Source organism: Vanellus vanellus (genome assembly GCF_965231255.1).
Source record: "Vanellus vanellus genome assembly, chromosome: 1".
Lineage (NCBI taxonomy): Eukaryota > Metazoa > Chordata > Aves > Charadriiformes > Charadriidae > Vanellus > Vanellus vanellus.
Window position 1 is genome coordinate 41,345,751 of NC_138905.1, and position 27,404 is coordinate 41,373,154.

Consider the following 27,404-nt stretch of genomic DNA (forward strand, 5'->3'; position numbering starts at 1 on the left):
TCATAACTGTGGACTAAGAACAATAAAAAAACTGTCTATGAAGCTGTTTTGCCACTCTGACTAGTGGTGTTGTCACTCTTTCACATCCAAGCTGTTCTCATTATTACTCAGGTGAAGAGGTTAATGCCAGGTGCTTGGTGTGTGTGAATTACAAGTGCGACCCTTCAGAGAGATGAGATGTTTTTATCAGTTCTCTATCTGTATCTCACCTTCCTGATTGTTAAGAACTCATTATCAGTTATTTCCTGGAGTCTAGTTGTGTTGGTCACTATACTTGGAGGAAAAAAACCCCACTGTATTATCCACTAGGAAGAGGCACTGTGCAAGAGACCCACAGCCAGTGCTGGTCTTCAAGTCATGTGTTAGATTACAATGAAGTATTTTTTTTTTCGGTCTTTTCAAAAAAAACCCCATGCTTTTTGTAAGAACAGCCATGGAGGAAAACATTTTACCATGTCCTATATGGAGACCAGTTTAGACATGACAACCAGTGGAGTATTACTCCTAGATTCTAGCTATTAGTGACCCTGACCTTGGAGTTATACATGGGCCACTGGTTTAATAGCTGCCAAAGGACCTGCTCTCTGTGAATGTACATTATCCATGTTGGAAGCTGTTGCACTTTGCTCTCCATGACAATTGGTGGCAACAAGATCTGTATTTTACTTACATGTTTTGTTTACTTAAATGCATTTATTCCACATTTTCATTGACTGCCCTCGTATTTCGCTGTGATGATTAATGACTGGTTGTCCTTCATTTGCTTCTTGTGTACCGGTCCTGATTTTATAGATGGTTTAGCTGTTCTTTTTCAGAACTTAAAATCTCTTCGTGTATGGGTTTCGCTTCCCATCTCTTCTTAGTCTTATCACCTTTTTCTGTGCCTTTTAAGTTCTACAGTGCCTGTTTTGAAACACAGAGTGAAAGAGAGGGGTGGTGCCACAACTGCCTACAGTGCTCGAAGTTGTATGCTTGAGTTTGTTCTGTGGCATAATAATGTTTTGGGTTTTATTCTTTCCTTAATCAGTTTTAACATTGTGTTTGCCTATTGAATATCTGCTGAGCACTGAGCTGATGTTTCCAGAGAGCTGTCCACAGTGACTCCAAGAGTTCTTCCCTGAGCTATAGCTAATTTAGATTATTACCATGTATGTATAGTTGTGGGAGCCAGTCCTTGGAAAATAGACCGTGTGTATAGCAAATTGTGAAGAACGCCTTAACCTTGAGACTAGGTAACAGGAAAGTTGGCAGAAAGAGTAAAACAAGAGCAGGTGTCCGCAAGAAAAATAACGCTTGAGCAAGACTAAACAATATGCTAATGTTAACCAATCATGGGTGAAATAACCCTGCGTGCTCGCCGCATGCACAAAGCGAGACAGCCAATCAAACAATGCGTGATCGCGTGTACAAGATATGAATGACTATATATGTAACCCGAGTGTTAACAATAAACGGAGCTTAGCGGAGATTGACGCTAACATACATCGTATCGGTGTGTTTGCTCCCCTCCACCTGGCCGCAACATATAGTTACAGTTATTTTTTCCTATTTCCATTTCTTTGCACTTACTGATGTTGAATTTCATCTGCCATTTTACCAACCAGCTGCTCGGTATTATGAGATTCACCTGCAGCATTCTTTACATATAGCTGTTCCGAATAATTCTGTACAGACTGCACACTTTTTTGCCTATGTCCATGTCAGTTCTGGACACATTCCTTATTGCTTGTTTCTGCTGATGTGGCAGAAGAGTTCATGACTACCAAGAAAAGGGCAGTTCCACGTTCTGTTTTGTGGCAGGAAACTTTAATGGAATTTTACTGAAAGGTATTCCTGAAAAAGATTCTGACAATGTGTTAATATACATGCCTAAACAAGTGAATAGAGAATATGAAGATCGTTGATAGAAGTCAGGTAATTATGGTTCAGGTCACTGCTGTGTGAGAAATCTAGTAACATTAGCAATTGCTATGCTGAAGTTGACCAACATCTTCAACACTGAGTGTGTTTTATTTAGTCAGTGTCAACTGACCTGATGTAGGCGTATCTGTTCTGGAATATTCTAAATCGCTCTTTAGGTTCTATTAACTCTGTTGAACAGACCTCTGTTGACTGACAGTGGAGGTACAGATACAATCTTGTATGCAGACATGTACATCACAGAGACCTTTAGGACCTGAAAGACATCGGAGGTGTCAGCTTTGTTAAGCATCACTCTAATCATAAGCTGTAATATTTTGACTGTAATTCTGTTACATTTGTTTTTTGAACAAGTCTTAGGAAATTAAACATTCTGCTTTATTTCAAAAGGAATGTATTGTCCGTCATGACATTAAATACTTTGGTTTTGTTTTGGTGGAAAACTGTTAAGGCAATCTTGATTCAATACTAACAAACTAAGAACGGTAAGTTCAGCTGATAAATTGAAAAAGTCAGTTGTCTGCACATCCCTGGTGAGATGCTAACACACTTAAAGGGTAAGTACTAGAACACTGGGAAGATTATTTTTTTCATCTTTATATTTCCAGTTTTCCTGATTTTTATGGAATGCTAGTAATCTACAAATGTAACGAGTTGAATGCAAAAAAAAAAATTGTGAAAACTGTGGTTCTGATACGTGGAAAACTGTTTTTTCATTGGTCACTATTTTTTTGTTAAAACATCCAAGGCTGCAATGACAGGAAGATAATTTCTCTTCTTAATGGAGAGCACATTAGAACCATGAAAGAAACATCATGTCATTGTTTGAAAGTCTGTATATTCTAGAGAAAGACAGCTAGTGAAGTATTTAACCAATCTTTATATAGCTGGGCAATGCCAAATATACCACTTCTTTGGGTACTCCAAAATGGAAAAAGTTGGACCTTCCATACCTGAAATTTTAATCTGAAAGAGACTGTCTGTGGTTTTGTACCATTTTCTGCTCATCAGCATTCAGCAACACTGCAGGATAGAGGAAAAATACAGAAGCATAAGAAAAAGATAAAAGGAGACTGGGAGCTGAAAAAAGATAAATGACTTTGCCGTCAGTGCAGTATAATGAAAATCAAATCAGTGCTTGGCAATGCACAATTGCCCAGTATGGCTAACCCCAGACAGTGTTTTAAGTAAAATACATGTCTTTTGTATTTTATTCTTGTATTCATATAAAGATAGATGACTTTGTTATTAGTTGATTGCAGGGGAAATAGACGTTGCGATTCTGTAAAGTCATAAGAATGAGTGTGACTTACATGTTTAGTGTCTGTTCGGTTATTGGCTTTGCCGATAATGGAATTTTGTTGTTGCCAACAACCCCTGTAACAGCCTGTAACAACCCCTCTTTGGTTTGTTTGAGCTGGGTATAAAAAGACTCTGCAAGCAGGATACACTCACCTTATAAGTGTAAAACAATTATTTGTTTGATAACTCACACAAAAGATAACTAGGCGTTAATGAGCTAATAAGCTCAGTGTTAGTGTGCTCATCATTGCTCCCAATGTTTGCGGGCCTGGCAGGCATTGACTGGGGAGAAAGGATTGTCCTGCATGGCTCCCTTCAGTAGACCCTAAGTGTGCTGAGCTGCCATCTTCCACTAGCTCAAATGACACTGATGATGGTGATGACTGGAGGTGATGATTCCCAGAGGTGCCAGCTAAGCTCTCTCTATGGTTGTACACCTTTGTGTTGGTATTTTCTTCTTGAATCCCTGACCTAGCATTGATGTTGTCTCAATAATCTTCACCTCTGTAACTTTAATGTTTTTATCTGCCTCCAGACTTTCTCATGGCTGTTCTTCAGTAGTTACGAGGCTAGACAATACCAGAGCTGGACCTTGGCATGCAGGCAGCTGAACCCCTGGGTGGTGAAAGCAGAGTTACCAGAGAGTTTTATAGGCTATAGTGGTAGTATTTACATGACTGAATTACACTGTAATTGAAAGTAGCATAAAAAATAATTTTAGCAAACTTATCAATTTCATGTTATCAAAAGAAATAACAAAAGTACCTTTTCTGTGTTATTTTCAAATAATATTAATGTTTCAAATTATTATGCATTGGCACAGTGCTGCACTGTTTGTGGGAAATGCACAATGGAAACATAATTCATTTTAGAGTGTGCCTATGCTGGAATCAAAACACAAAAAGGAATCCACAACAACTTTGAAAGACTTTTGCAATCTTGCATTTTGTTACCGATTGGATCTGACAATGTATTTTTAATGAATGTAGTCTTGAACATCTGCAAACTGTTTGCAAGCTGGAATTTTCTTTTCGAATAGCTGACTGTGGAATCACAAACTCTGTAATCATGGATGCTGTGTCTCCACAGTACCTATTTGCAATGTAATAATATAATAATCATAATAATAGCAATAATGAAATCCCTTCCCTCCCAGTTAAAATTCAGTGTTCTGGATAGAATTTCATACTAGTATAATACGCTATTGGCTGTTTATCATGGCTCACAGATGACTGCAAATGGCCTCCAAAGACCTTGTAGAGCTGAAAATACACTAGTTTTCTGGGATGTTCCTCTCCAGCTTCTTCATTTTAGTAAATGAATCCCAGAATCCACAAGTGTATGGGAAACTTCTGAACCAGAGCTGTTTTTTCTTTTCAGATCAGATTACAATGTACAAACCTGTTGGGAGCCCTGTTTTTGTGTCCACAGGATGAACTCAGGTTGCTGCTAACTCTCTTGTCGCAGGAGTTAAATGAGACAGAACTGTTTACAGGGTTGTATTGTTCCATCCATTCCTGTACTTTCTAAATATTTGTGTTGATATTGGTTGGTGTAGATTTTAAGTCATTGAATACATCCGTATGAATGCAGTGCAGTGTACAGTTAGGAAAGCTACAGCTATATAAACTATCAGGGATAGGTAACCTATGGATTAAAGTCAGGTGTAGAGACACCACTAATTTAAATGGAGAGACTGTACAGCTGTGATCATGCTGTGTAACGTGGGAGTAAATGCATCACGGTCAACTCTTCAAGCATTGCAATGTTCAGTGTAGACAAATCCTTAATCTTGTATTTGCTTTCTCGGCTCAGTTTTCTTTTTAAGCTGCAGGACCAAAAGGGAGTGAAGTGCTATCAGATCTTTTCCTTGCTGTGCTTACTGGCTTGCTTATGTGAGCGACCCAGTAACTCGATCTGTTTCTGGAATTCCTGAACCCTCAGTGACCTAGGATTTGGAGTTCGTTCCGAAATACTTGCTCTTTCTAGCATGTGATGAAGATGCTTCAGTTTTTATGAGCTCAAAGGCCACCACCTATTAAACGGCTTTTTTTTCCATTCGGTACTACCCTAGAGCTTTCAAAATGCCTACTACTCGAGAGCCTGAAAAACCCTTAGCCATCTCTAGTAGTAATGACAAAGTAAAAACCAGCATCCAAAGAAGAGTAATTTCTCAGAGTCTCATGTGAGAGTGCTTTGAAGAGTGTGCAAGTGCATCAGTGCAACTGGGGTGAGAGAAGACCAACGGAGTGGCCTTTGCTGCTGCTTAAGGATCTGTGGTATGGTGTCCCGATACAGAAAATGATGGAGAAGAATGTAGAGAGCAATGGCTGTTCAGCTGAATTGCAGCTATTGCACACTTCATATTTGACCCCATTCCTGCATTGGCGTAAAATGAAAGAAGCACATCTGTTCTTTTTAGGGAGAGAAGAGTAATCCTTAGTGGAGTACAGCTCAAGTACAGCATGGTGATCCCTTAATTGGCACTGATTTAGCTGCCTCTGGAACGAAGAGTGGGATAGCAGTGTCAGCAGAGCATCATGTCCCAGGTCATTTACCATGCTGCAAGTCAAGGCTTATTAGCTCAGACACGGCTCTGCTTCTGCTGTACACGTGTCTCTGAGCGATGCTGGGTTGTAACAGGTGGCGATGCCAGCGTGCCTGCGAGCTCCTCTGCACCATGCTCTGCGCTGCTGCTGAGGTTGCGCATGTCTCCACGTGGTAGGAGTTTACCGTTTTCTGAGACTCAGTTCACCATCTACAGCCTGCCCTGGTCTTGTGGTTAGTTTGGGTTTTTCTTTTGCAAGTAATGAGGCCTTTTCATGTTGTTAGAAAGAAAATCAGAGGTGAAGTACTCTAATAATTGTTTAACATTTTTTATTTTTTCATAAGAAATCTGGGCAATGGATCAAGTGCAGCTGTAAAAGTCACAAGGCCTGTTCAGGTTTGCAAGCATAATGCACAGAGGCACTTTGGGGACAGCAGCTGGCTGGGTGGTGTTCGGGAGTCCCTGAAGTACAGCAGCTGGAGGCCGACTGTCCCTCTTAGGCTTAATCCTTTGGGGCGCTGGCAATGAGATTGACTGGCCCTTCAACCGGGGAAGGATATAAGCTTTGGCCTTTAGTTCAAGGAGTCAGTCAGCACTGTGAGCCTGCGATCCAGTGGCGATGCTTCTCCCTGGGATTTCTTTCTAGTTTCCTCATCATTTTTTTTCCCTTTTGCTCTGCCTAATAGGAAACAGCAGCTTTGAAGACCCTCATGGGAAAAACATAGTAGGTATTTTAGAGGCGGCAGCAAGAAGCTACTTGAGAGCTTTTGGCGAAACTGGCAGCAGAATATTAGTCAGCAATATTTATACAAATATTTTTTCTTAGAAGCTTCTGGCAGCAGTTTCCTTCACTTCATACACTGATGTGAAGACTCTCAACTGAATATTAGTTTATACTTTCTCCGCGTAGCTCCTTCAGTCCCCTTCTCTTTTTAATAATCTTCCCATATCCCCATGGCATTAGTGGTAGTTTGCCTGTTACAGCCATCAAAGGAACTGGTCCTTGATCACAAATAATTAGAGTACATAAACAGGCAGGACAGGATCAAGCCATTTGTCCTTCTACTGCCCCCCCAAACGCGGAATCAAGCACCAGAAACATGCAGAAATAAAGGTACTGGAGGTCCTGTTCTGATATCCTGAGCCTAGGGAAAGCTTCCGTACAAAGTCCCTGCTTTATCCTTTCCAGTGTTTGTATCCCATGGAAGCTTCCAAAAGATTTTGCATTTGTTCACGTCAGTACTTGCTGAAATGCACAAATGCTCTTGCTGCCCATACACTGTTGATATTGCCCCTAATAATTGTACCTAATGTTTGTTAATCTGGATACTGGGAGGTGCAAATCCTCTGGTTGTAGACACAGTTTATTCTGTGAGTACAGATAGGATGAGAGCAAATAAAGCCTGCCATTTTAAAGGTTTACCTTCACTGTGCAGTCAGGGTATGTCTCATGAGAGGGGTTGTTATCTTAGGCTCCAAGAAAGTGTTAAAAAGAGAGACTAATGAAGCTGTTATATTGACGTGGATGTCAGCTGGAAGCTAAGCAGGGGAATAGCTTTCTTCATCAGCTAGGAAAAGGGAAGGAAGCACTGTTCAAACAACAGCGATCTCCTCCTCTGTCAGCAAAGGAATATATCTGTGCAGTCTGTTTTATTGTGCTTGGAATTAAAGAAACGATGGCGGCAAAAATGCTTCTGTCTTGCTATTTGCCTGCCTGATTGATTATTTAAGATGTAAACCCTTTATGTGAGTTCATTTCAGCCTGTGCTACCACTGCTATGCCTGCAGCATCTAAAAGTTTGGAAAGCCCAGGTTTCAGAAATATTTCTCTTTCTATCTTCCCATAATCCATTGGACTCCCTTGTTGCATTTTGTGCTAGTTCGTTTCCCGGGGAAGGAATTGCCCTGACCTTTTTTGTAAGAAAAGGTTTTAATCCTTTTAATTCTGTTAGATATGATCTTGTTCTAACTAAACTATATTAATGTAATGCTAACCAGCACATCTGTATGAATAAAGAGATTGACTCTCACCAATTGCTTTATTTTGGGAAACCTGTGTGACAGTGACCCAGACCTAGTTAAATCTCAGCTGATTAGTCGACTGACTAGCTTTCCAGATGCAAACCAGATCTGTTTGAGCTGTGGCTGATCAGAAAGTGTTAGCAAATTGGCCTTTTCCATAGGCATGCAGAGGACAACGCTGATTAACTTGCATCTTCCTAATGGGAAATATGTCCTGAGTAGTGGAGATTTTAAGATGAGTAATATAATTTGAATGATAAAATGTGCAAAAATAATTTTTCATAATCATAAACATCTGAGCATTTCATATATTGGAAGGGATTTGATTAATAACCCTGCAGTTAAACATTTTATAGTATTTTATTTTAATTTAAACAATTCACATCTTATATTAATGTGTGTTCTGTAGATTAAAACCAGCATGCCTCAGAGTCTTATCACATTTGTCTAAGTTTGTATATGTCAGAGTACTTGAATTTTGCAGCTTCTTCTGTCTTAAGGTGCAAAAAGTCTCTGTTTGCCAGTTCAGATTCTTTGTGTATATATGATCTGCCACTTCTCATCTGTGTCTCTGCTGGCTGCTGGTTAGGTGGTTAATCACTTTGATCCCTGGTTGTGGCCTTGATCTTTCTCAGATGGGAGGCCTGAGATAGGAATAATGTTCTAATTGATTCAGCCCTTCTATTTTGCTTTCTTATTTATAATTGTAGTTTGCCTTTGGTTTGTTTTTGTTTTTGTTTTTTTTTTTTTTTTTTCCCTCTTTTAATTCTCATGTTTTACACTGAGATTGGTATGCCCAGAAGGGGTCTGGAATCCTTCCAGCCATGAGTTGGAGATGTTTTTGATAGATAACTCTCTCTTCCCTAATTTATCTTCTCTGGCTGAAGTGCTCATTCTGCCCATGGTTTTGTCAGAGGCTAGTTGTGCAAAAGTGTTTGGATACTATTAGCACATTTAGCTTTTGTGTTTTACTTTTTATATTGTTCTGTGGATTTGCGGGCTTTTAAAAAACATTTAAAATATTAGTTGAGAGTCAGAAACAGAGCATTTAATGAAGTTTGTTTGTTTTTTTTTTTTTTTTCAGTAGATTCTAATGTGTGTCCATACAAGAAATTTGATTTCGTGTTTCTTTATTTCATGGTTTATGGATTTTGCTTTTACTGGTCAAATTGTTTGTCTGTCTACTCCGACAAGTTTTTAGCCTGAAGGAACTCTCACTTGTAATATGGTTGCTGCTTTTATTGATGTAACCTGTTTTTGTTATGGATTTTATACCAGTCAGAGCACAAAATTTCCCATGTGCATATTTTTCTCCCTCCTAAGGTCTAGGTACAGTTCTTCAAAAAGTACTGTGGGCTCAATCCAGCACAACGGAGATTTGTCTACAAAGTGCTGAGTTTCCTCAGTGTCAACAAGTTTTAAAGGGTACTTTAAAACTCAGCACCTCGCAGTACTAATCTGTTTCACTTGCAAACAGTTTTTCTATTAAGTTTACATGTAGCTCACAAGATTCCTTCCCGTGTTCCTTTTGCTTATTGCTGCTATTATAAGCTATGCACTGAGTAAATGCTGCATTTGAGCTCACAGATGAACTGTGCTTCTGCTTTGCTTTTCTTGGGACTATATTTTGTCACTGGTGCTCTTTATTTACAACAGATTTTTATTTTTTTTTTTTCCCCTAATACCAATCAAAATTACTGCAAACATATGATGAGTAAGGCGAAATGCATGTCTACCAGACTATGGTTACCACTATGGTTGTGCTGAATTTACGTGAAACATGAAAGTACTGACATGCCCTTGCAATCATCTTTGCTGGATTGTCATGTACAGTCTGTCGCTATCTCCTCCTGGGTTATTTTTTTTTTTTTGTTATGCTCTGGACAAGTACATCACTTTACTTAGTAGCTATTTTGTAGCAGACTGGTGAAATCTCTTAACGTAATTACTTTTAAGTGAATAATAAAATAGCCTTTTCCTTTAAACAAAGCTAAGTAGTCTCAGCCTGGTAGCCACTTGACAAAAGATGTTGTTATGGGAGTGGGATAGTTACTCTTTGAGTGAAGGTGCGAAACTTCAGTTTTCAGAATGTCTTCTGAAGTTGAGCAATTTCAGGGATACAGGTCTACAACTGGGGCTATAGTTTAGGTCTGATTTTTGAGAGACTAGCTGTGACTGAGGAACCTGAAAAAAAAAAGATATTTAATTATATTTTTTTTTAAATTTGTAGTGGAAAAGGTGCTGTTTTCCAGAAAATGTTTTAGGAATAGTAATTTGTTGATTTATGATGAAAAGATGATTTATCAGTTTGGGGCAGTGAGGAAATTCAAGTTCTATTTCCAGCTCTTTTTCAGATTTCCTTACTGATATTAAGCCCATCTTTCTGCATTCTTCATTTGTAAAAAGGAGATAATAACAGTTCATTTTCCTCATATTTTTCCTGCCTCCGGTTACATGGAAAGATCTGAGAGTATGATTCAACCCTTGCTCCTATTTATGTAGCTGGCTGAGCAGAGGGGAAGCTCGAAGTCATATTGACAGCCTCTAGACAATGCCAAAATATAAATCAGCAATTGTAATAGTTGCAGATTATCATTTCAAATGGATCACTCTAAGGTAACATCTGTGTGCTTGTGATAGAGCAGTCTCTAGCCAGGTGAAATTGGTCATGCTGTAGGGCTGCTGAATGCTGTAGGTCACTTGTTAGCACTTTCTTTAAATTTGTGTACTTCTGTAGCTCTGTTTTTTATCCCAAGAGTAGGTGAAATATTATTTATGAATGATGTACAATGTCAATGCTTTGGCTATAAAATAGCCAGTGAAATACTCTGAATAAGAGAATTCTTTTAAATGCCAATCCAATTCCAGTCCAACCAAAGGAAATGGAAACTGGGGTTACCCCTTGGGATAAGTCTACTGCAGATTCTTCCTGGAGGGAAAAGCCACATAATCTTACTGCCGGTGTTGTGGTACAGATTTTTTTATGTGTAATAGGTAAATAATGTAAATCTTTGTCCTTTATTTCTTAAGGCTCTGCTGATTTTTTGCCTTCTGTAGGGAACTGGAAGGAGCCTTAACCACTGGGAATCTCAACAATTTAGACACCGAATTCCCCGCTATAGTGAAGTTTTTCCTCTTAGGCTGAAGTTCTGTAATGACTCAAATTTGTCTGTATGCAGTCTGTCATGGTCCTCTCTTTTCTCCACAAACACTTTCTCGTGCTGGCTCTAGCACTGACCTGATGGGTGGCCAGGTGTGAAAACTGGGCTGCTTGGATGCTACCCACCTGGCTGGTATAGTTAGCCAACTCATCTGGTTGAAAGCTTACTGTGAGATGAGATGAGCTCTAGTGCTGATGGAAGAGAAGAGTCGAAGCTGAATGACTAAGTGTGTGGTGGTGGGATCGTGGCAGTCTTAGTTGGCTGAAATGGCTATGAAATGGTGCCCGTAATTACATTTGCTATACATTAGTTGTTAACATGTTTGCTTTCTGTCCCTGAGCCATTTCAACAAGATGATCCAGATCCTGAGTGCTCTAAATTAATCTTAATGGCACTGTGGTCAGTGACATGGCCAGTATTTTATTTTATGCCAGTTGAGCATTGGTTGGATTTATATGTGAGTGCAGCTCATTAACTTTCTAAAGTATTTTATGATCTCTTTTCAAGTTAGAAATTGTAGCATGCCTGCATGACAGTTTTGCCTCCTGGTGGAATATGTTGTTGCACCTTTGGCTGCAGCAGTCAGCAAACACTTGCATTTGTTTTTGTTCAGATGAGAAATTGATGAGGCAACTGGATGCTTCTCCCATGCAGCCATGTTTATTTAGAAAGGAGGTGTACAAAACTATTCCCCCCTGCACCCCCGCACCTTCACAACTCTGAAAGTACATGGCAATGTCTTTGCTTAATATTCCTCATTTTCCCACTGTCAGCTGGAACCTCAACAGTTTCTCTCCCTTCTTTCTCCTTCAGGATCATGCCTTGAGTTTTTATCTAGGAACATCTGCTATGTTTGTTCAAAGCCTCTTTCCCCTTGTCCTGCAATGGTGTTCAGGCACCCCTGTGCTTGCATTTAGTTTCCTGAGAGACCTCTCTACAAGCATAACTCCCTCCGTGACCACTTCTTTCATATAAACTGTATTTTTAGTGGTGACTTTATTTTAACTGGTTTATTGAAGCAGTTAAAGGTGTCTTGAATGAGGATGCAAAGATGATGTTCATTTATTTTAAAAAGAGTTCTACCTAATCTCCAGCAAAACAGTATTTCCTTAGAAAGTATCAGGTCATTGGGCTCTCACTGTTTCCAGCTAGCTTTAAAAAAAAAATCCTAAATTTATTAAAATAGTTTTGGTTGTAATCATATCCAAAAAAATGCTCAGTGCAGTACTGCGTGTGACTGCTAGGTTTGGAGAAAAGTCATCTCCTTACAAAGATGAACTGTCCCTTCGGTATTCAGTAAGCACGTTTCATTACCATACAGTCTCTTTTGGGTATTGTCCGTGATGAATAATGAATAGATGATTGAAACAAGGCATTTTTCTGTCATTTCTTCCCATTATCAAGTTTAACTATGTTCACTACAGCAGAATTGGTATTTCACTACAGCCACCTCTCTCTCTCTCTCCTTCACTCATCAATGTTGTAAAATTTATTGCATTTGAACACACAAAACTTGTGGAGTTATGCACACATGTGAAACAACTCATACTCATTCTTAGTGGAACTTGGCTTGTAGCTTGTTTGCGTATGTAGTGAATGAAGTGTTACTGCTTTTGAATTTATCACATTTAAAAACTCATTTGAGATGCAATGCCTTGTTTACAGAAGTGACCCAGGGAGGTTGGAGCCAAGAATGTTGCGTCCAGACATCTGTCTGCTATATTAAATGTGTAATGTGAACATATATTCATCTTTGTAACAAGAATAAAAGGAATACCTGTGCCTAAAATAGTCAGTAAGCAAAATAAAGATAAAAGAGATCTCAGATTATCGAGTAAATTGAAGCTTTTAAGTACAGAGGCAGTGCATGTGTTTTTCAGCTGAGTGTCTCGCTGCAGAAGTATTATGGATCTTGAAACAAAGAGCATAAGACTATTTTCTCCCCCTTTATACAATTTGTAAGTGGCTGCTCTATTGAAATGTTAGGGCCTTCTCAAACACGTAAATGCATGTTTGAGGTTAAACACATATTTAAAATTAAACATATGCATAAGTGCTTTCCCAAACTGAGGTTTTTAAATCATTGTGAATGAGATCCCAGATGTACCAGTGCTGGGCTGAGCCTGTGGGTATAGTCACACAGAAGACTGGAGCTAGTTTGGAGGGGCCTCCCAAGAACAGTGCTTTATGTGGAGTCTGCTGGCTTTGAGGAAGGGATTAAAGAACGAGCATTATTCCCAGGGTGGCATCGCTGACACCAGTTGATGTGCGGAAACATCTGTTTTGTAATGGGAAAGCACTCTGAGCTGCTTTAAAACACCTGACAAAGTTACTTTTAATTCTGCTTGAAGTAGGTAGGAGGGGAAACTGTGTTTAATTGTGAAGTGGATTCCTGTGTTGACACAAGGTTACCTAATCCATGCTTGCCTGAGAAAACAAGATTTAAGGTTGTCATCAGACTTTTGCTTAATTTCCAGTCTGTTCAAACTTAAGTGCACGTAGCAAAATGGACCAAAGATGGAAAAACTGGGGAAGGGAAATCTAGACAGCAGCAAAACAGGTAGATGCCATCCTTGGAACATTCACCAGGTTTGCTTGGAAAGATGCTGTAATAGTGCCAAGTGAAAGGAGAGAGATTCAGGTCTCTTGTGGCCCCACAGGCCTATATGATGTGAGAGCATTCAGGACTGGGTGAAGGCTCTCTGTGGCTGGGGTTACCTTCAGGAGTGGTTCTGTAAAGCCACGTGTGTGGCAATGTCCAGGAATCAGATGGTGTGAACCAAGTGCTGGGATTATTCAGGCCGAGAGAGTTGGGGTTGTTCAGCCTGGAGAAGAGAAGGCTCCAGGGAGACCTTATTGCGGCCTTCCAGTACCTAAAGGGGGCCTACAGGAAAGATGGGGAGTGACTTTTTACAAGGGTGTGTACTGACAGGATGAATGGGAATGGCTTCAAACTGGAAGAGGGTAGATTTAGATTAGATATTGGGAAGAAATTTTTCACTTTGAGGGTGGTGAGGCACTGGAACAGGTTGCCCAGAGAAGTGGATGCCCCATCCCTGGAGGTGTTCAAGGCCAGGCTGGATGGGGCTTTGAGCAACCTGGTCTAGTGGGAGGTGTCCCTGCCTATGGCAGGGGGGGTTGGAACTAGATGATCTTTAAGGTCCCTTCCAACCTAAACCATTCGCATCTTCTCCCCTCATCAGCAACAAAGCTGGCCTTGTTGTACCTGATGCTGTGGAAGATATACAATGGTTACTGCTGTGTAAATTCTGTGTCAGGATGTTTTCAAGAGGTAGAGAGCTATTTTCCTTATAGCACATGGGATATAAGTGTAAGATCCAGTCAGTTCAGATCATAAGAAGCAGGATCACTATCAGTGGTCATGACTAGAGTACTGCCATTTAAAGGACTATTTTTTTTTTCTTTTTTTCCTGTGTACTGCCTAGCAAGGACTACTCAAATGGTGATCTAAAAACATGGACTGTAGACATGGCAGATGCTGTTGGTGAAGGTTGCCTTGGCAGAATTGTCCTTAGCCCAGGGGCTGGATAAGTCATGCCTCCTCTGGAAGTCTGATTTAAAGCCCCTGTAGTTAACAGGACTCATTGAGTTGAAGTCAGCGGGTGTTGCGTTAGGTTGTTAGAGCCCAATGAGCCATCTGCTCTCACAAGCCTTCCCTTGCTAAAACAGAGGTGCACTTTATTCCCTTGGAGCAGTATTTCTCATCCAGTGAGCTGTGATCTCCCCACGGCATCAGCGAAGCCAGTGATGGTAATTGCAGTGGTCTTAAAACACGGAAAAGATGGCTAAACATTTAAAGAAAAGATACCTTGCAGAATGAATGCAGGCTATTTTATGGGATTATTGTGATGAGCAAACTTTACTGTTATCGAGAAATATTTTTATTCATCGTATCAAGCAAGGTGACACTCCCCTAAAAAGATAATATCACTGTAAGAATGAAGGTTTCAAAGAGGATGCATGTATAAAATAGAAGGTAACATAGAGAAAAATGTCTTCAAGAGCAGGCTTCAAATGTAGAAGTGGATATTTAATTCTAAAGTAAGAGGTGGGCTCTAGTGTATGGCATGCTTAAGGCTTGCAAGCCTCTTGCTGTAACATCCTGATTTCTGCCAGGTTGTCAGCTTCCTTAATTCCCTGGGGAAGCGGGTTGGCAGGCTTGTGGCACCTCTAGCAAAGGTTATTAGTGTCTTCCTCTAGTGCCACAGGGAAAACATAGTGTGGTTCTCTCTGGTCTGCCTTCGCCTTTGGTGAATTCCTGCAGAGGGAGAAGTTAGGACAACAGTCCTTTTGCAATTAGACATGGATTTTTACTATTTATTTTCATGGTCAAAATGCCGAGTGTATTCCATATTCCTCTTACCTGCAAAGCAGAACTGAACAAAGCCTTCAGTTTGACCTGAAGTATTTCACAGAATGTGAAAAAATGACTGCAGGTTTTTCCTTACAGTTCTTCATCCCTTTCATCCTTTTCTTTTTTTCATGTATTTCAATTTTAATGGAAAAAAGAAAAAAAAAAAGTCACGATTCTAAAAATGTCAAAATAGAACAGTTCTACTTTTTCTGAACCTGTTCCTCTGTTTATTATGTGCTGAAATTATCACTAGCCTGTGGTACGGTGGAAACATTTTTAGCGAACATACTATTCTCCAGAAATTAAGATGTTCATTGCTATTTACAGTTTGTAATTGTCAGAATTTACCCACCCTACCGTGTATATAGTTACTAATTCACATTTTTTTGAAACACGCTGAAGTAATAAGACAAGTAAAACCCTTCTTTTTGATGAATAATTTTTACCTGCTGTAGACAGGAAGATTTTCTCACGCACAGTAGTTAATAACCTGAATTTAGTTAGATGTGATTTGTTCTAAATCTGTTGCACATTTCTTAGCATATATCACAACTGTCCCTCACTATGGGAGACAGATCTCATTTTACAATCACATTCATCTGTTCTGGCGACCCGGTATTGCAAATATTTTTTAATTACTTTGACTTATTTTATATAACCAATGCTGAAATATTAAGAGAAACTACAGAAAATGTTGCAATATGTACAAATTATTTGTGAAAGTAGACTTTTTGTACAGCAAATACTTTTGACTAACTATAGAGAAGACCACTTATAACAAATACATGGAATTTACCATACAAGTTCGGGAATATTTTTGTGTTTTATCTGCTAATGCTGCTAAAGTCATTCTAAGAACTTCAGGTAGGTTACTAATATTTTTAAATTAATCCTTCAGGATGATTTTTCTTTGGTGGTATCTGAGTGTGGCTATTGTATTGTCTCTATTTAAAGTTCCAGTGAAAATATCCCAGGGTTTCTAGAGAGGAAACAAGGGGAAACAACTCAAGTTTTTGCTTACTTTAGGGAAAAAAAAAAAGAGAAAATATACATTGCAGCAATTTCATTTAGGATCTCTAGTAACTTCTTGCTCCACTGTTAGTGACAGTGAAAATGATTTCTAGCGAAGCGTGTCTGGTCTCCTCCATCACTGGCTGTGCTGTATAAGAACAACAGTGTCTTATAAATGTCAAAAGGGAGGTCTGGGTTATAGGGCTGAAGGTGAAAACCTAGTTACTCAAACTTGTGGTAGGAAGGAGACAGTCAGTCTGGTTCTACTTGAGAGAGAAGTGAAAGGTTTGGATTTTTTTTTTTCTTAGAAGTCAGAACTTCTGTTGAAAGATTGGTAATGGTTGCAAATGTAGGTGCAAAGGAGCTTAGAAAACCATGTGAACTTTGTTATATTCATACGTATTATGACAGTGTCATTACTAAAATGATCCCTCATAATATTTTTCTGGTATTTTTGTCATTTAAGACACACAGGGAACTGCACTGCATCAGGACACCACCAGTGTGCTGTGAATACTCCTGTTGTCTGAACAGTCTCTACCTTATTCATTCCCAAAGGTGGAAGGCACTTGGTGCAGGCTGTCACATGGCCATGGGGCTGAATGCCATCTCTGAATTCCCTCCCTGCCTCTGCCACCACAGTTGCTGTGAGATGCCAAGCAAATCTCATAAACTGACACAGTCTCATTTAGTCACTAATCGTGTGTTACTAATTTTCTTAATACCCAAACTAAGGCACCTGTGACCAGATTCAAAGCTGTATAAAGTGTTCACCACTGCAATAAGATATAATGGGAACAGTGTTTTAAGTGTGTACAATAAAACTGTTAAGTATACTTGACATTGAGAGGTGTCAGGATAGGCACCCAGAATTAGTCTCAGTCTCTCTTTGTTCTCCACTTTTCTTACATCAAAATAATAGTATAACCTAATCTTGCGAAAATTGTGAAAAAGAGCTTCACTAATATTTGCAGGGCAGTAGAAGCCATTGCAGTGAGTGGTGAATTATGCATCTAAGCTAGAAACCTATTTATCTTTTGTAGGAGAACACGTACTACTTGTAATTATACTTAGGTCGACCCTGCAGAAGATTTTCTGTTCTTTCTCTTATTTAAGTTAATGTAAAATTGAATTCTTAGTGTAGTGATCAAATAGACTGCGGGAAAGTATATAATAATTACGCATTATTGTTCAGTCCAACATAATTATAAAGTAACACAACCAATCTGCCTTTTGAAATGAAAGCAATAAACAAACAAAATAATATGTTAAACAAATCTCATGTTTTAATCTTTATTCTGTTTTATTTACCTAAGCTCCTCTTCGGAGCAGTATTTGAAAACTTTACCGTCTTTATTACTTAACACTCAGAATGTTCGTATAAGTTAAGGAAATAATATAATCCCCATTGGAGGTTATACATGGTTAAGATATGCCCATACGCATTAAAGGGCATTGGTGTGTGAAAGTTGGGGGCTTCAATTTCAAGCTTACAAGTGCCAGCCTTTAGACTGAACTCTGGAGCAAGCTCTGTACATCGTTTTTATATATTTATATATATAGCTATTTATATATTTTTATATGACACCTGAGAAGGTGTCATCCAAAACGGCCAGCCAGGTAGGTAGAGTGTCACAGACTGACCCCTGTGGTAGCCCTCTGCTAACCAAGAGGGGAATTTTCTGAGGCCAGGGCTGAGTCTGCGATGGTGCCTCTAAGGTTCCTCCATACATCTCATGTTCAGTGGTTGTTGGGCGAAAGGCAGAAACAGACCCAGCATTTGAAGGTGGCTGGCATGCTTCGGCAATGCTTGTTGCCTCAAAGCCCATGGGAGACCTGGCCAAAAGCATGGGTAATTTCTGAACTGAGTTCCAGCTTAGGGGTGACCTTGGTGTGAGCCGTGGAGCCCTGCCAGTCCAGAGCTGTTCTGGGCGGGCAGAGAGGCACCCAAGGAAACTTTACAGACAAAATAAAACTATATTCAGCAGGTGGCAAATGAAATTTTGCAGCATTGCGGTTTTTGAGCTTTGGTAGCTGGGCCCAATCTTAGACACCGTTAAATGCCTTTTCTGCCTTTGCCAAAAGACACACGTTGTAATGCAGTAAGTAGAACCTTGATTTTTCTTGTATGTACCTATTTTTTTTTCTTCCCTTCTGTTGTCCTATTCCTTATTATGGACACATTTGGCCACTGTCAAATTGAATGATTTTTTGTATACTTGGTTGGCTGACTTTTTTTCCTAATTTGCTGATACAGTCAACTGTGCCAGTAAAGCAATTATGCAAAATTGTGTATAAAGGTTTAATGATACAAAACAGTGTTCATCACAAATCTAATTGTGATTCTTACCATCCTTCCATAAACTAAAGGTTTTGAGATGTTTGAATTAGGATCTCTGTGGTTAATATCTATTTTGTTAAAAAATATATTTAGTGTAGCAGATCAGGGAACATTTAATGTACATGTCACTGTTAACTGTGGAAGGAAGCAATAAACAAAAATAGTGACTTGGAGATGTTCAGATAATGGTTTATATGCTTTCAGGTGGTGATTATGAGAAGTCTGCTTTATTACATGTCTCATTAGGTTACGCTATTATCTGTTTTACATTACAAATGATAATTACGTATGGCTGATTGTGCACTGAGTCTGTAATACAATACAAAGATAAAAAATATAAAGATGGACATACTAAGAAAGCAGAATAATGTGTCTGAGTAGTGAAAACAAAGAGATAGTGGGTTAAAACAGAATTGACAGGTTCAGTGTACTGGGGTTTGATATCTGGTTTCCACTCAGGTAACCGAACTGGTTCAGGAAAAGAGCAGAAAAGCAATACTTGGTAATGCTTTCACTGAAGCCGAAAATCCCATTGGCTTTTCTTGGTCCAGAATAGAGCATTTAGAAACATTTCAAAACTGATATTTCTGCTTCATGTTTGCATTGATGTTTTCTGATTTCTGCCCTGCTGCTTTCCTCGGAACCCTGACTGGGATTTAATCCTACCACAGAAAGTATTAGCGAGTCAGATATTATTATTAGGACTGACATTTAGTAGAGTCTCGTTTGTATCAGGTCATTACATACTGGAGGGAGAGACCTTCTGCCACAGCCAGAAAGCATCCACTGCTTCCCCTTGGCTTAGTCCATCAGACTGCGTGTGAGGAGGGAGAGCAAAAAGTGGCTCTCCTTTCTATCCCTTTCTTGGTTAACAGTTCTCAGCTGTATGTCATCTTTGCACTAAGGAGGCATTAAGGACTGTGAGGACGGGGAATAATGAATAACCTGGCAGTGCTTTCCACTACCTCCTTAATCAGGAGGGAAGCGGGTCACACTTGGGTGCTGAATTATTAAGGTGAGTCCTGTTCACTTTGGTGCTCCATGTAGCCAAATGCGTGAGCTATTTTATACTGAACACAGCAGTCTGTGGTTTGTATAAACAGCTTTAACTTACTGCTTTCTGAAAACAGAGGCCTGAAGCAGCCATGGAGGTTTCAGGAATGTTAATTGTTTGTGTACATGAATGAGCTTATAAATGGTTGTTTTTGCAGTCTTCCATAGCTCATGGAGGGTAACTGTGTCACTGCCAGAGAAAAGAAAAGAGAATGATTATTTTTTTTTTTTTTTCCTCTACAATCTACTAATACTTTCAGGGCTCGATATAATGTGCCTTTAACAAACCGTGAACTTCTCTCCTACTGAGCCACTGCATCCTGCCTACATTCCGTGTGGGCAGAGAACCATTATACTAATCCACTCTCCCATCATATCTCTAGCAAACACATGTAAGTGTTTTCTTTGAATATTTATTTTGATGCAAGGAGTGTTAAGTCTTTTATTTGGCAACACAAACAAGTAGGAGATTGTGACTTCTCAACTTTGTAACCTTAATTGTGGAAGTTCTGGTTTTTGGCTACGACATGTTTTGACAAACGATGACAGTAACATTTGGCTCTGAGAGAATAATCCTTCCACCTCACCACAACAACTTCAGAATAATTCACCTCTGCAGGTAGGAGAGCTTTAAAATGTAGATGCTGAAATGATCTTTTGCTTTTTTTTTTTAACAGGTACGGTTATATGCAAGGCCTGATGCAATCCGAAGAGGATCGGGGGACTATGCTCTAAATATTACAAGGAGACTCATTGAATTTTATGAAGATTATTTTAAAGTGCCCTATTCCCTGCCAAAATTAGGTAAGATTTCCCCTAGAACATGAAGTTCACCCAGATAAAAGTCAGCTTTTTTTAAAGGAAATTTAAGACAGGAATGTACTAGATTTCAAGGTAAGCAATGTTTGGATTAACTTAGAAGGATCAATAAGTAAGGAATTTTTCATCGCTTCCTTGCAGAAGAAGGGAAGCCAAATTGTCCCCTCTCCAGCCTCACACTGAAAGGAGCAGTAAGCAGGCAGTACTTAAATTTGTTAGGCATTGTGAAGAGAACTTGAGACCTTTCGCTGATAAGCGGGTTAAGGTTTTTTTTAATGCTGTTTATTTTGGCCCTTACTTTCATTAGGTAGCCACTAGGAGATGTTTGTTCTGTAATATTTGTATCTTGATGTCTCAGCCTTAGATGGGGAAGAGAATTGGAAATATTTGTGGAAGCTGGGAACTGTAACAGTGCAAGGCTGTATTTTTTTTTAATGCTGGTTTATGTGGTTTATTAATGATGATTAGTACGTATGCTTAATTGTATTGTTGCTTATTGAAAGAATTGCTATGAAATTGCTTTGTTGCTCAAGTGACCTAAATGTAAAAGCTGTCAATTTCCATTATTTTTTAAATAATTTTTTCTCCTCTTCCCTTTAACCACAACCAATTGTTCTCCTACACACTTTAATACTTTACACCATATTATTAGACTCTCCCTCCTTTGGAGCATGTTTGATCAAGATCCAGAAAAGCCTGTTGCTCAGCAGCAGGAGGAGAGCTTGTATTTGATCAGAAGTGTTAGAGTTGGAACCACAGGTGATCCTCCCAGGAACTCAGGGTCTATTTCATTAAATCCTTTGCCTGCTGAGTAGCTTTATTAGTCTTGCAGCTAACGGTGTAGAAGATAGCAACATCATTTACTTTATCTAGATGAGGGTGTTGCATAAATTTTTTATAAGAAAGTTGTGGCATTTGTTTCTTGTCTCTAAATGATGGGTTACAGGCAGTATTCTGGAGAAATATGCTAATGGATTAAACATGGCACGTGCATCAGACTTTCTGTGTATCCTTTCATACCTGGCTTCGGGTATGTAATGATGATTTCATAAAGGAAGTTAGACTTACCGGTGCCAAAAATTTAGAAGGAAAAAAACAATCAAAAACTTTCCATTGAATATAAAGGACAAGCATCATCACTTCAGGTAGTTTACTGGGGATGCCAGGCAGCAGCAGGCATTACTGGCTGTATCTGCTTCAGAATATTTTTCACAAATGCAACATATGGTCTTTCAACTAACTCAGTGTGCTGTATGGGTAATCATTATGCTGTGACATATCTTTTAAAAATATTTAATCAGAAAACATAGATTCATAGAATAGTTTGGGTTGGAAGGGACCTTTAAAAGTCATTTAGTCCAAACCCCCTGCAATGAACAGGGACATCTTCAACTAGATCAGGTTGCTCAGAGTCCCGTCCAACCTGACCTTGAATGTTTCCAGGGATGGGCCATCGACCACCTCTCTGGGAAACCTGTTCCAGTGCTTCACCACCCTCATTGTAAAAAAATTTCTTCCTTGTATTTAGTCTAAATCTATCCTCTTTTAGTTTAAAGCCATAACCACTTGTCCTATTGCAACAGGCCCTGCTAAAAAGTTTTTCCCCATCTTTCTTGTAAGAGCCCTTTAGGTACTGAAAAGCCACAAGAAAGTCTCCCTGGAGCCTTCTCTTCCCCAGGCTGAACAACCCCTACTCTCTCAGCCAGTCCTCACAGGAGAGGTGCTCCAGCCCTCTGATCATCTTTGTGTCCCTCTTCTGGACCTGCTGCAACGGGTCCATGTCTTTGCTGTGCTGAGGGCTCCAGAGCTGGACACAGTACTCCAGGTGGTGTCTCATGACAAGTTTAAAACTTGGTCAATGAGTGCTGCTAGCTTGTGAGCAAAGGCCCTCTTTCCCATCTCAGAAAAGTGAATCCCATCTGAAGTCAGAAAACCTGGTGCTGTGTAGGCCATCCCATTACCGAAAAACCCAAAACTGTGGCGGTGACACCAGCCACAGAGCCACGTGTTAATGGATTGGGTTCATCTGTTTCTTCTGATGTCACTGTCCGCAACTGGGAGGAGAGAGGCATGACTGTGTTCCAGTTTGGATCTCTTTGGAACAGGACAGGAGGAATAGTCACAAGTAAAACTATATTTTTTTCATCAAGTATGTGTAGTAAAATTGTTATGTTAATAAGAAATACTGATGCAAAACTTCAGTTATTCTGTAGTGATACTGTAGAAAATAGGTTGCAAAGTTTTGTATACTATAGTAAGGTTAAATTTATTTAATGTAAATATAATGAAAATTTCAAAAATCTCTCAGTGACAAATATTTTTGAAAATTTGATTGGCATATGAACATAGGTATAGTTGTTCCCAGTTCAGCTGGACACTAAGATCACTATGTTTAAGCATGTGCTAGTGTCTTGCTAGTGTCTCTAACCTGAAGGAGTGCTGAATTTTTATTTTTATTTTCTACTGGAAAATAAAAGGTTAGGGACAGTACTCTGATGGGTGAATAGAAGGACTAAAAATGAAAACACTGTCGTCTTTCTATGATAGTGATTTTGCAGTAGTATTAAAGATTTTTTTTCTGAAGGAGGAGACAAAACAGCATTAGCTACAGCAGTGGAAGGAGTGTGCATCAGGAGGATGCGTTGCTACAGAATACACGCCTGTGCTCTGAAGCCTTGGCCCTCTCACCTGGTATGCTGCTGTCACCACTGCAAAGGATTGCATACTTCATTAAGGTTTTAAGAAAAATCAGAATTTTCTGTGTGGGACACTTTAAGAGTTTTTCATTTTATTTATAAATGAAATGTGAAATGGCTTCAAGTGGGAGTGAAAATTGTAGAATGTCATTTAAAAAGCTTTTTAATGACAGTGTCAGTTCTGTAGAAAATGTTCTATTTCAAATGTAGATGTTTTAAAGAATGAAAAATTTTGTTTCATATATCGCTTAGTTCTAACGAGAGCGAACTAAACCAAATGTAATTATTTTGGTTGAAAATAGATTTTATTTTTTTCAAAAGAATTCCGTTACTGAAATACTGACCAGCTTACTATGCAGGTACTATATGAGCTACAGAGCAAAATGCTAGTGTCAGTGCTGTATGTTGGGGTCAAGAGACCTGCAACCCGTGGCAAAGCACTTCCATCATCTATGTAGTCATCCATTCGAACTCTATATGGTAAGAGTATCTGAGGACATTCAGGTGCTTCAGATGTGTTGCTATATCAGAGGGACCTGTGTTCATTTGTTCACTTCTTATGCCATTGAGGTCCATTTTCACGGATCCTTGGCATATGAAACTAGTGCTCGTCATCTGAGATTCTAATAAATCAGCTAGTGTTCTCTATAGGAACCACTTTCTCCTGATGCTCTTGACTGCTAGGCTGGTTTCAACCAGGCTTTTTTACTGTACTTACATGCAGCCTCTGTTACTATTGGGAACTGTGGAGAATCTGGGGGAACCTTTTTGTCACCCAATGACTAAGATTTTTTTAGGTCTTACATGGCCTGTACTGACTTCTGAATGCCCTGGAACCGTAGATTTGTTTGCCAGTTGATGTGAATTCTGGTAATGAATGTGAATTGGGTATTTTCCTCATTTGAATAACCAATTTCCACAGTTAAAAGTTCTACTTAGCTTGTAGATATGTGCTTTTTTCCCACATCGTGTTCTGAACTGGAAGGTGCTTGTGTAGGCTTTTAAACTAATAACTTTTTTATGAATTTCATTTCTGAAAAATAATTCAGGTCTTTTAAAAAACAGATTTTTTCAAGACTATAATATAATTATAAACACTACTTAAAATGAGGGGTGGATAAAGCACTGGATTTTATTTAATTCTAAAAAGATATGCAGTAGAGTTTTTAATTGTCTTTCTATGGCAGGTGAATATGAAATATATTTCTGTATTTGTATCGCGTATTTATTTTTAATTCAGTTTGTACTACACAAAAAAGTTCCTTTGTATACATAGAGCTTTTTCTTATGAGCATCTTCGAGACTGGAATAGTTTCCCTATGAGGAATGATTAGGTAAGCAAGCACTCTTTACATGTGGACAGTTGTGACTCTTAATCTGTGAATGATTTGGGGTAGAGAAGCCGACTGCCTTTTCCAGCCAAGACTCAAGGGCTACCCAATGAGGTTAGCAGGAGACAGGTGCAGAGAACATGAAAAGACCACTGTTACTGCAGCAGGTGGTAGATTTGTGAAACTCCTTGTCAAAAGAGATTGTAGATGCAAAAAGATTATACAGGTCCAAAGAGAGACATGGACAAGTACTTGGAGAGGTGCTCCATGAGAGGAAATCCCATGGTTTGAAAATAGAAGCTAGGAAATACTTCAGAGTGATATTTATACATCCCTGGTCTTATGCTTTCCTGAATGTCGGCTTGTGGCTGCTATTGGAGAGAATACTGAGCTACGCAGCCTTTTTGTTTGAGCTGGCAAGGTTATCCATGTGTTCATAGTCTTCCAGTTTCCCAAGTGTTTCTACTAAAGGGCCACAGAATCTCTTTTCTGGAATACTTAATGTACTGAAACTGGAAAACTTTATAAGGCTTCATTTATGAAAGACTGACAAAACTTCATGTGTGGTGCATAAATGAGCCACTTGTGTGAAGATTTTTGGGTTCCTGGGCCTTGGTTTTCCTCCCCTTAACAACATTGCAGTATTACAGTGTTAGCAGGATGCATTTACTGCTTCTCTGAAAACTCATTTTGCAACTCAATTTGTTTTATTCTGAGTAGTGTACTTAGACGCCCATGTAATTAGTGTAACCACTATGGGTTGTGTAAAGGAACTTTGGTGTTTAAGGGTCAGACGCACAGTGCCTAACTCAAAGGCCCTTTGCTTGGATTGTTTCAACTTTAGGCACTCAACTGGCACGTCTGAATTAGCAAGCTGATTGCCCTAGGTTCCTTATTTCATTAGTGGAGAGGAGATCTTCCTGGGCTTGGTTCAAATCTTATACAGGCAGAGTGTCCTGCTGGAACTGCCTAGGTAAGAGAAAAAATGTTTTATTAACGATTAGCAAGTTTGCTGACAGTAACGAACTGTGAGGCGCTGTTGACTCTCTTGAGGGACAAGAGGCATTGCAGAGGGATTTAGGTACATTGGAGCATTGGGCAATGATTAATGGGATGAAATTTGACAAGTCCAAATGCCAGATCCTGCATGTAGGATGGACTAATGCTGGGCACAAGTATAAATTGGGAGGGTAGTGGCTGGAGAGCAGCTCTGTGGGAAGGGATCTGGGGGTGTTGGTCAACAGCAGGCTCAACATGAGTCAGCAATGTTTTCCCTCTTGACTGCCACGGCACTGCATCGTGGGGTGCATCAAACACAGCCGGTGAAAAGAGATGGCTATCCCCCTATATTTAGGGTTGGTGTGGCCTTACATTGAGTACTGTGTGCAGTTCTGGGCCCCACAATTTAAGAAGGATGTGAAGGTCCTTGAATGTGTCAAGAGGAGGGCAACAAACCTGGTGGAAGGGCTGGAAGGAATGTCCTATGAGGAGCAGCTAAGGGTTTTAGGTTTGTGTAATTTGGAGAAAAGGAGGCTGAGGGGTGACCTTGTTGCTCTCTACAGCTTCCTCAGGAGGGGAAGTGGAGGGGGAGGTGCTGATCTCTTCTCCCTGGAGTCCAGTGATGGGATGTGTGGGAATCATAGAATCATGGAATCATAGAATGGTTAGAGTTGGAAGGGACCTTAAAGTTCCAACCCTGCCGTGGGCAGGGACACCTTCCGCTAGACCAGGTTGTTCAAAGTACCATCCAACCTGGCCTTGAACACCTCCAGGGATGGGGCATCCACAACTTCCCTGGGCAACCTGTTCCAGTGTCTCACCACCCTTAGAGTCAAGAATTTCTTCCTTATATCTAAGCTAAATCTACCTTCTTTCAGTTTAAAGCTGTTACCCCTCGTCCTATCACTACACTTCCTGATAAAGAGTCCATCCCCATCTTTCCTGTAGGCCCCTTTTAAGTACTGGAAGGCTGCTCTAAGGTTTCCTGGAGTCTTCTCTTCTCCAGGCTGAACAACCCCAACTCTCTCAGCCTGTCTTCATAGGAGAGATGCTCCAACCGTCTGATCATCTTTGTAGCCTTCCTCTGAACTCGTTCCAATGGGCTCATGTCCTTCTTATGCTGGGGGCCCCAGAGCTGGACACAGTATTCCAGGTAGAGTCTCACAAGAGCGAAGTAGAGGGGCAGAATCACCTCCCTTGACCTGCTGGCCACACTTCTTTTGATGCAGCCCAGGATACAGTTGGCTTTCCGGGCTAAAAGAGCACATTACTGGCTCCTGTTGAGCTCCTCATCAACCAACACTCCCAAGTCCTTCTCCTCAGGACTGCTCTCCCTTGTTCAATGGTTAAAAGCTGCGCCAGGGGAGGTTTATTTAGACTGGACATTACAAAGCATTTCTTTACCAAGAGGGTGGTCAAGCACTGGGACAGGCTTCCTAGAGAGGTGGTCGATGCCCCAAGCCTGTCAGTGTTTAGGAGGCATTTGGACAATGCCCTTAACATGCTTTAATTTGTTCGGGCAGTTGGACTAGATGATTGTTGTAGATCCCTTCCAACTGAACTATTGTATTCTGTCCCCTGAGCTTAATTTGTGTCATTTGTAGCATTAAACTTCCACAACATGCAGACCTGGGAAGGAGACGTATCTAATGCCTTTTAGTGACGGAGAGCTGTGAATAGGGTTGGGAAGAACTTGGGCTTCTCAGAAAGCTTTTAATTTCCCATTGAAAGTGTCCTGAAAGGTACAAATATAAACGGCTGAAGAATCCACTTTGGGACATGGCTGCATATGTTACAGAAAAGCTGGGTGAAAATAAATCCCCTCG

At 39.9% G+C, this 27,404-nt stretch overlaps 1 protein-coding gene across 1 annotated transcript in view; it reads left to right on the top strand.

The window, feature by feature from the left end:
• The window catches only part of TRHDE (thyrotropin releasing hormone degrading enzyme), a gene marked incomplete at both ends in the record, with an annotated part of 216,780 nt that overhangs the window by 19,391 nt on the left and 169,985 nt on the right, over nucleotides 1-27,404 (top strand). Inside the window, one exon of the mRNA XM_082497583.1 lies at nucleotides 20,411-20,537. Coding sequence (XP_082353709.1) covers nucleotides 20,411-20,537 — 127 coding nt within the window. The remainder of the gene's footprint in view (nucleotides 1-20,410; nucleotides 20,538-27,404) is intronic.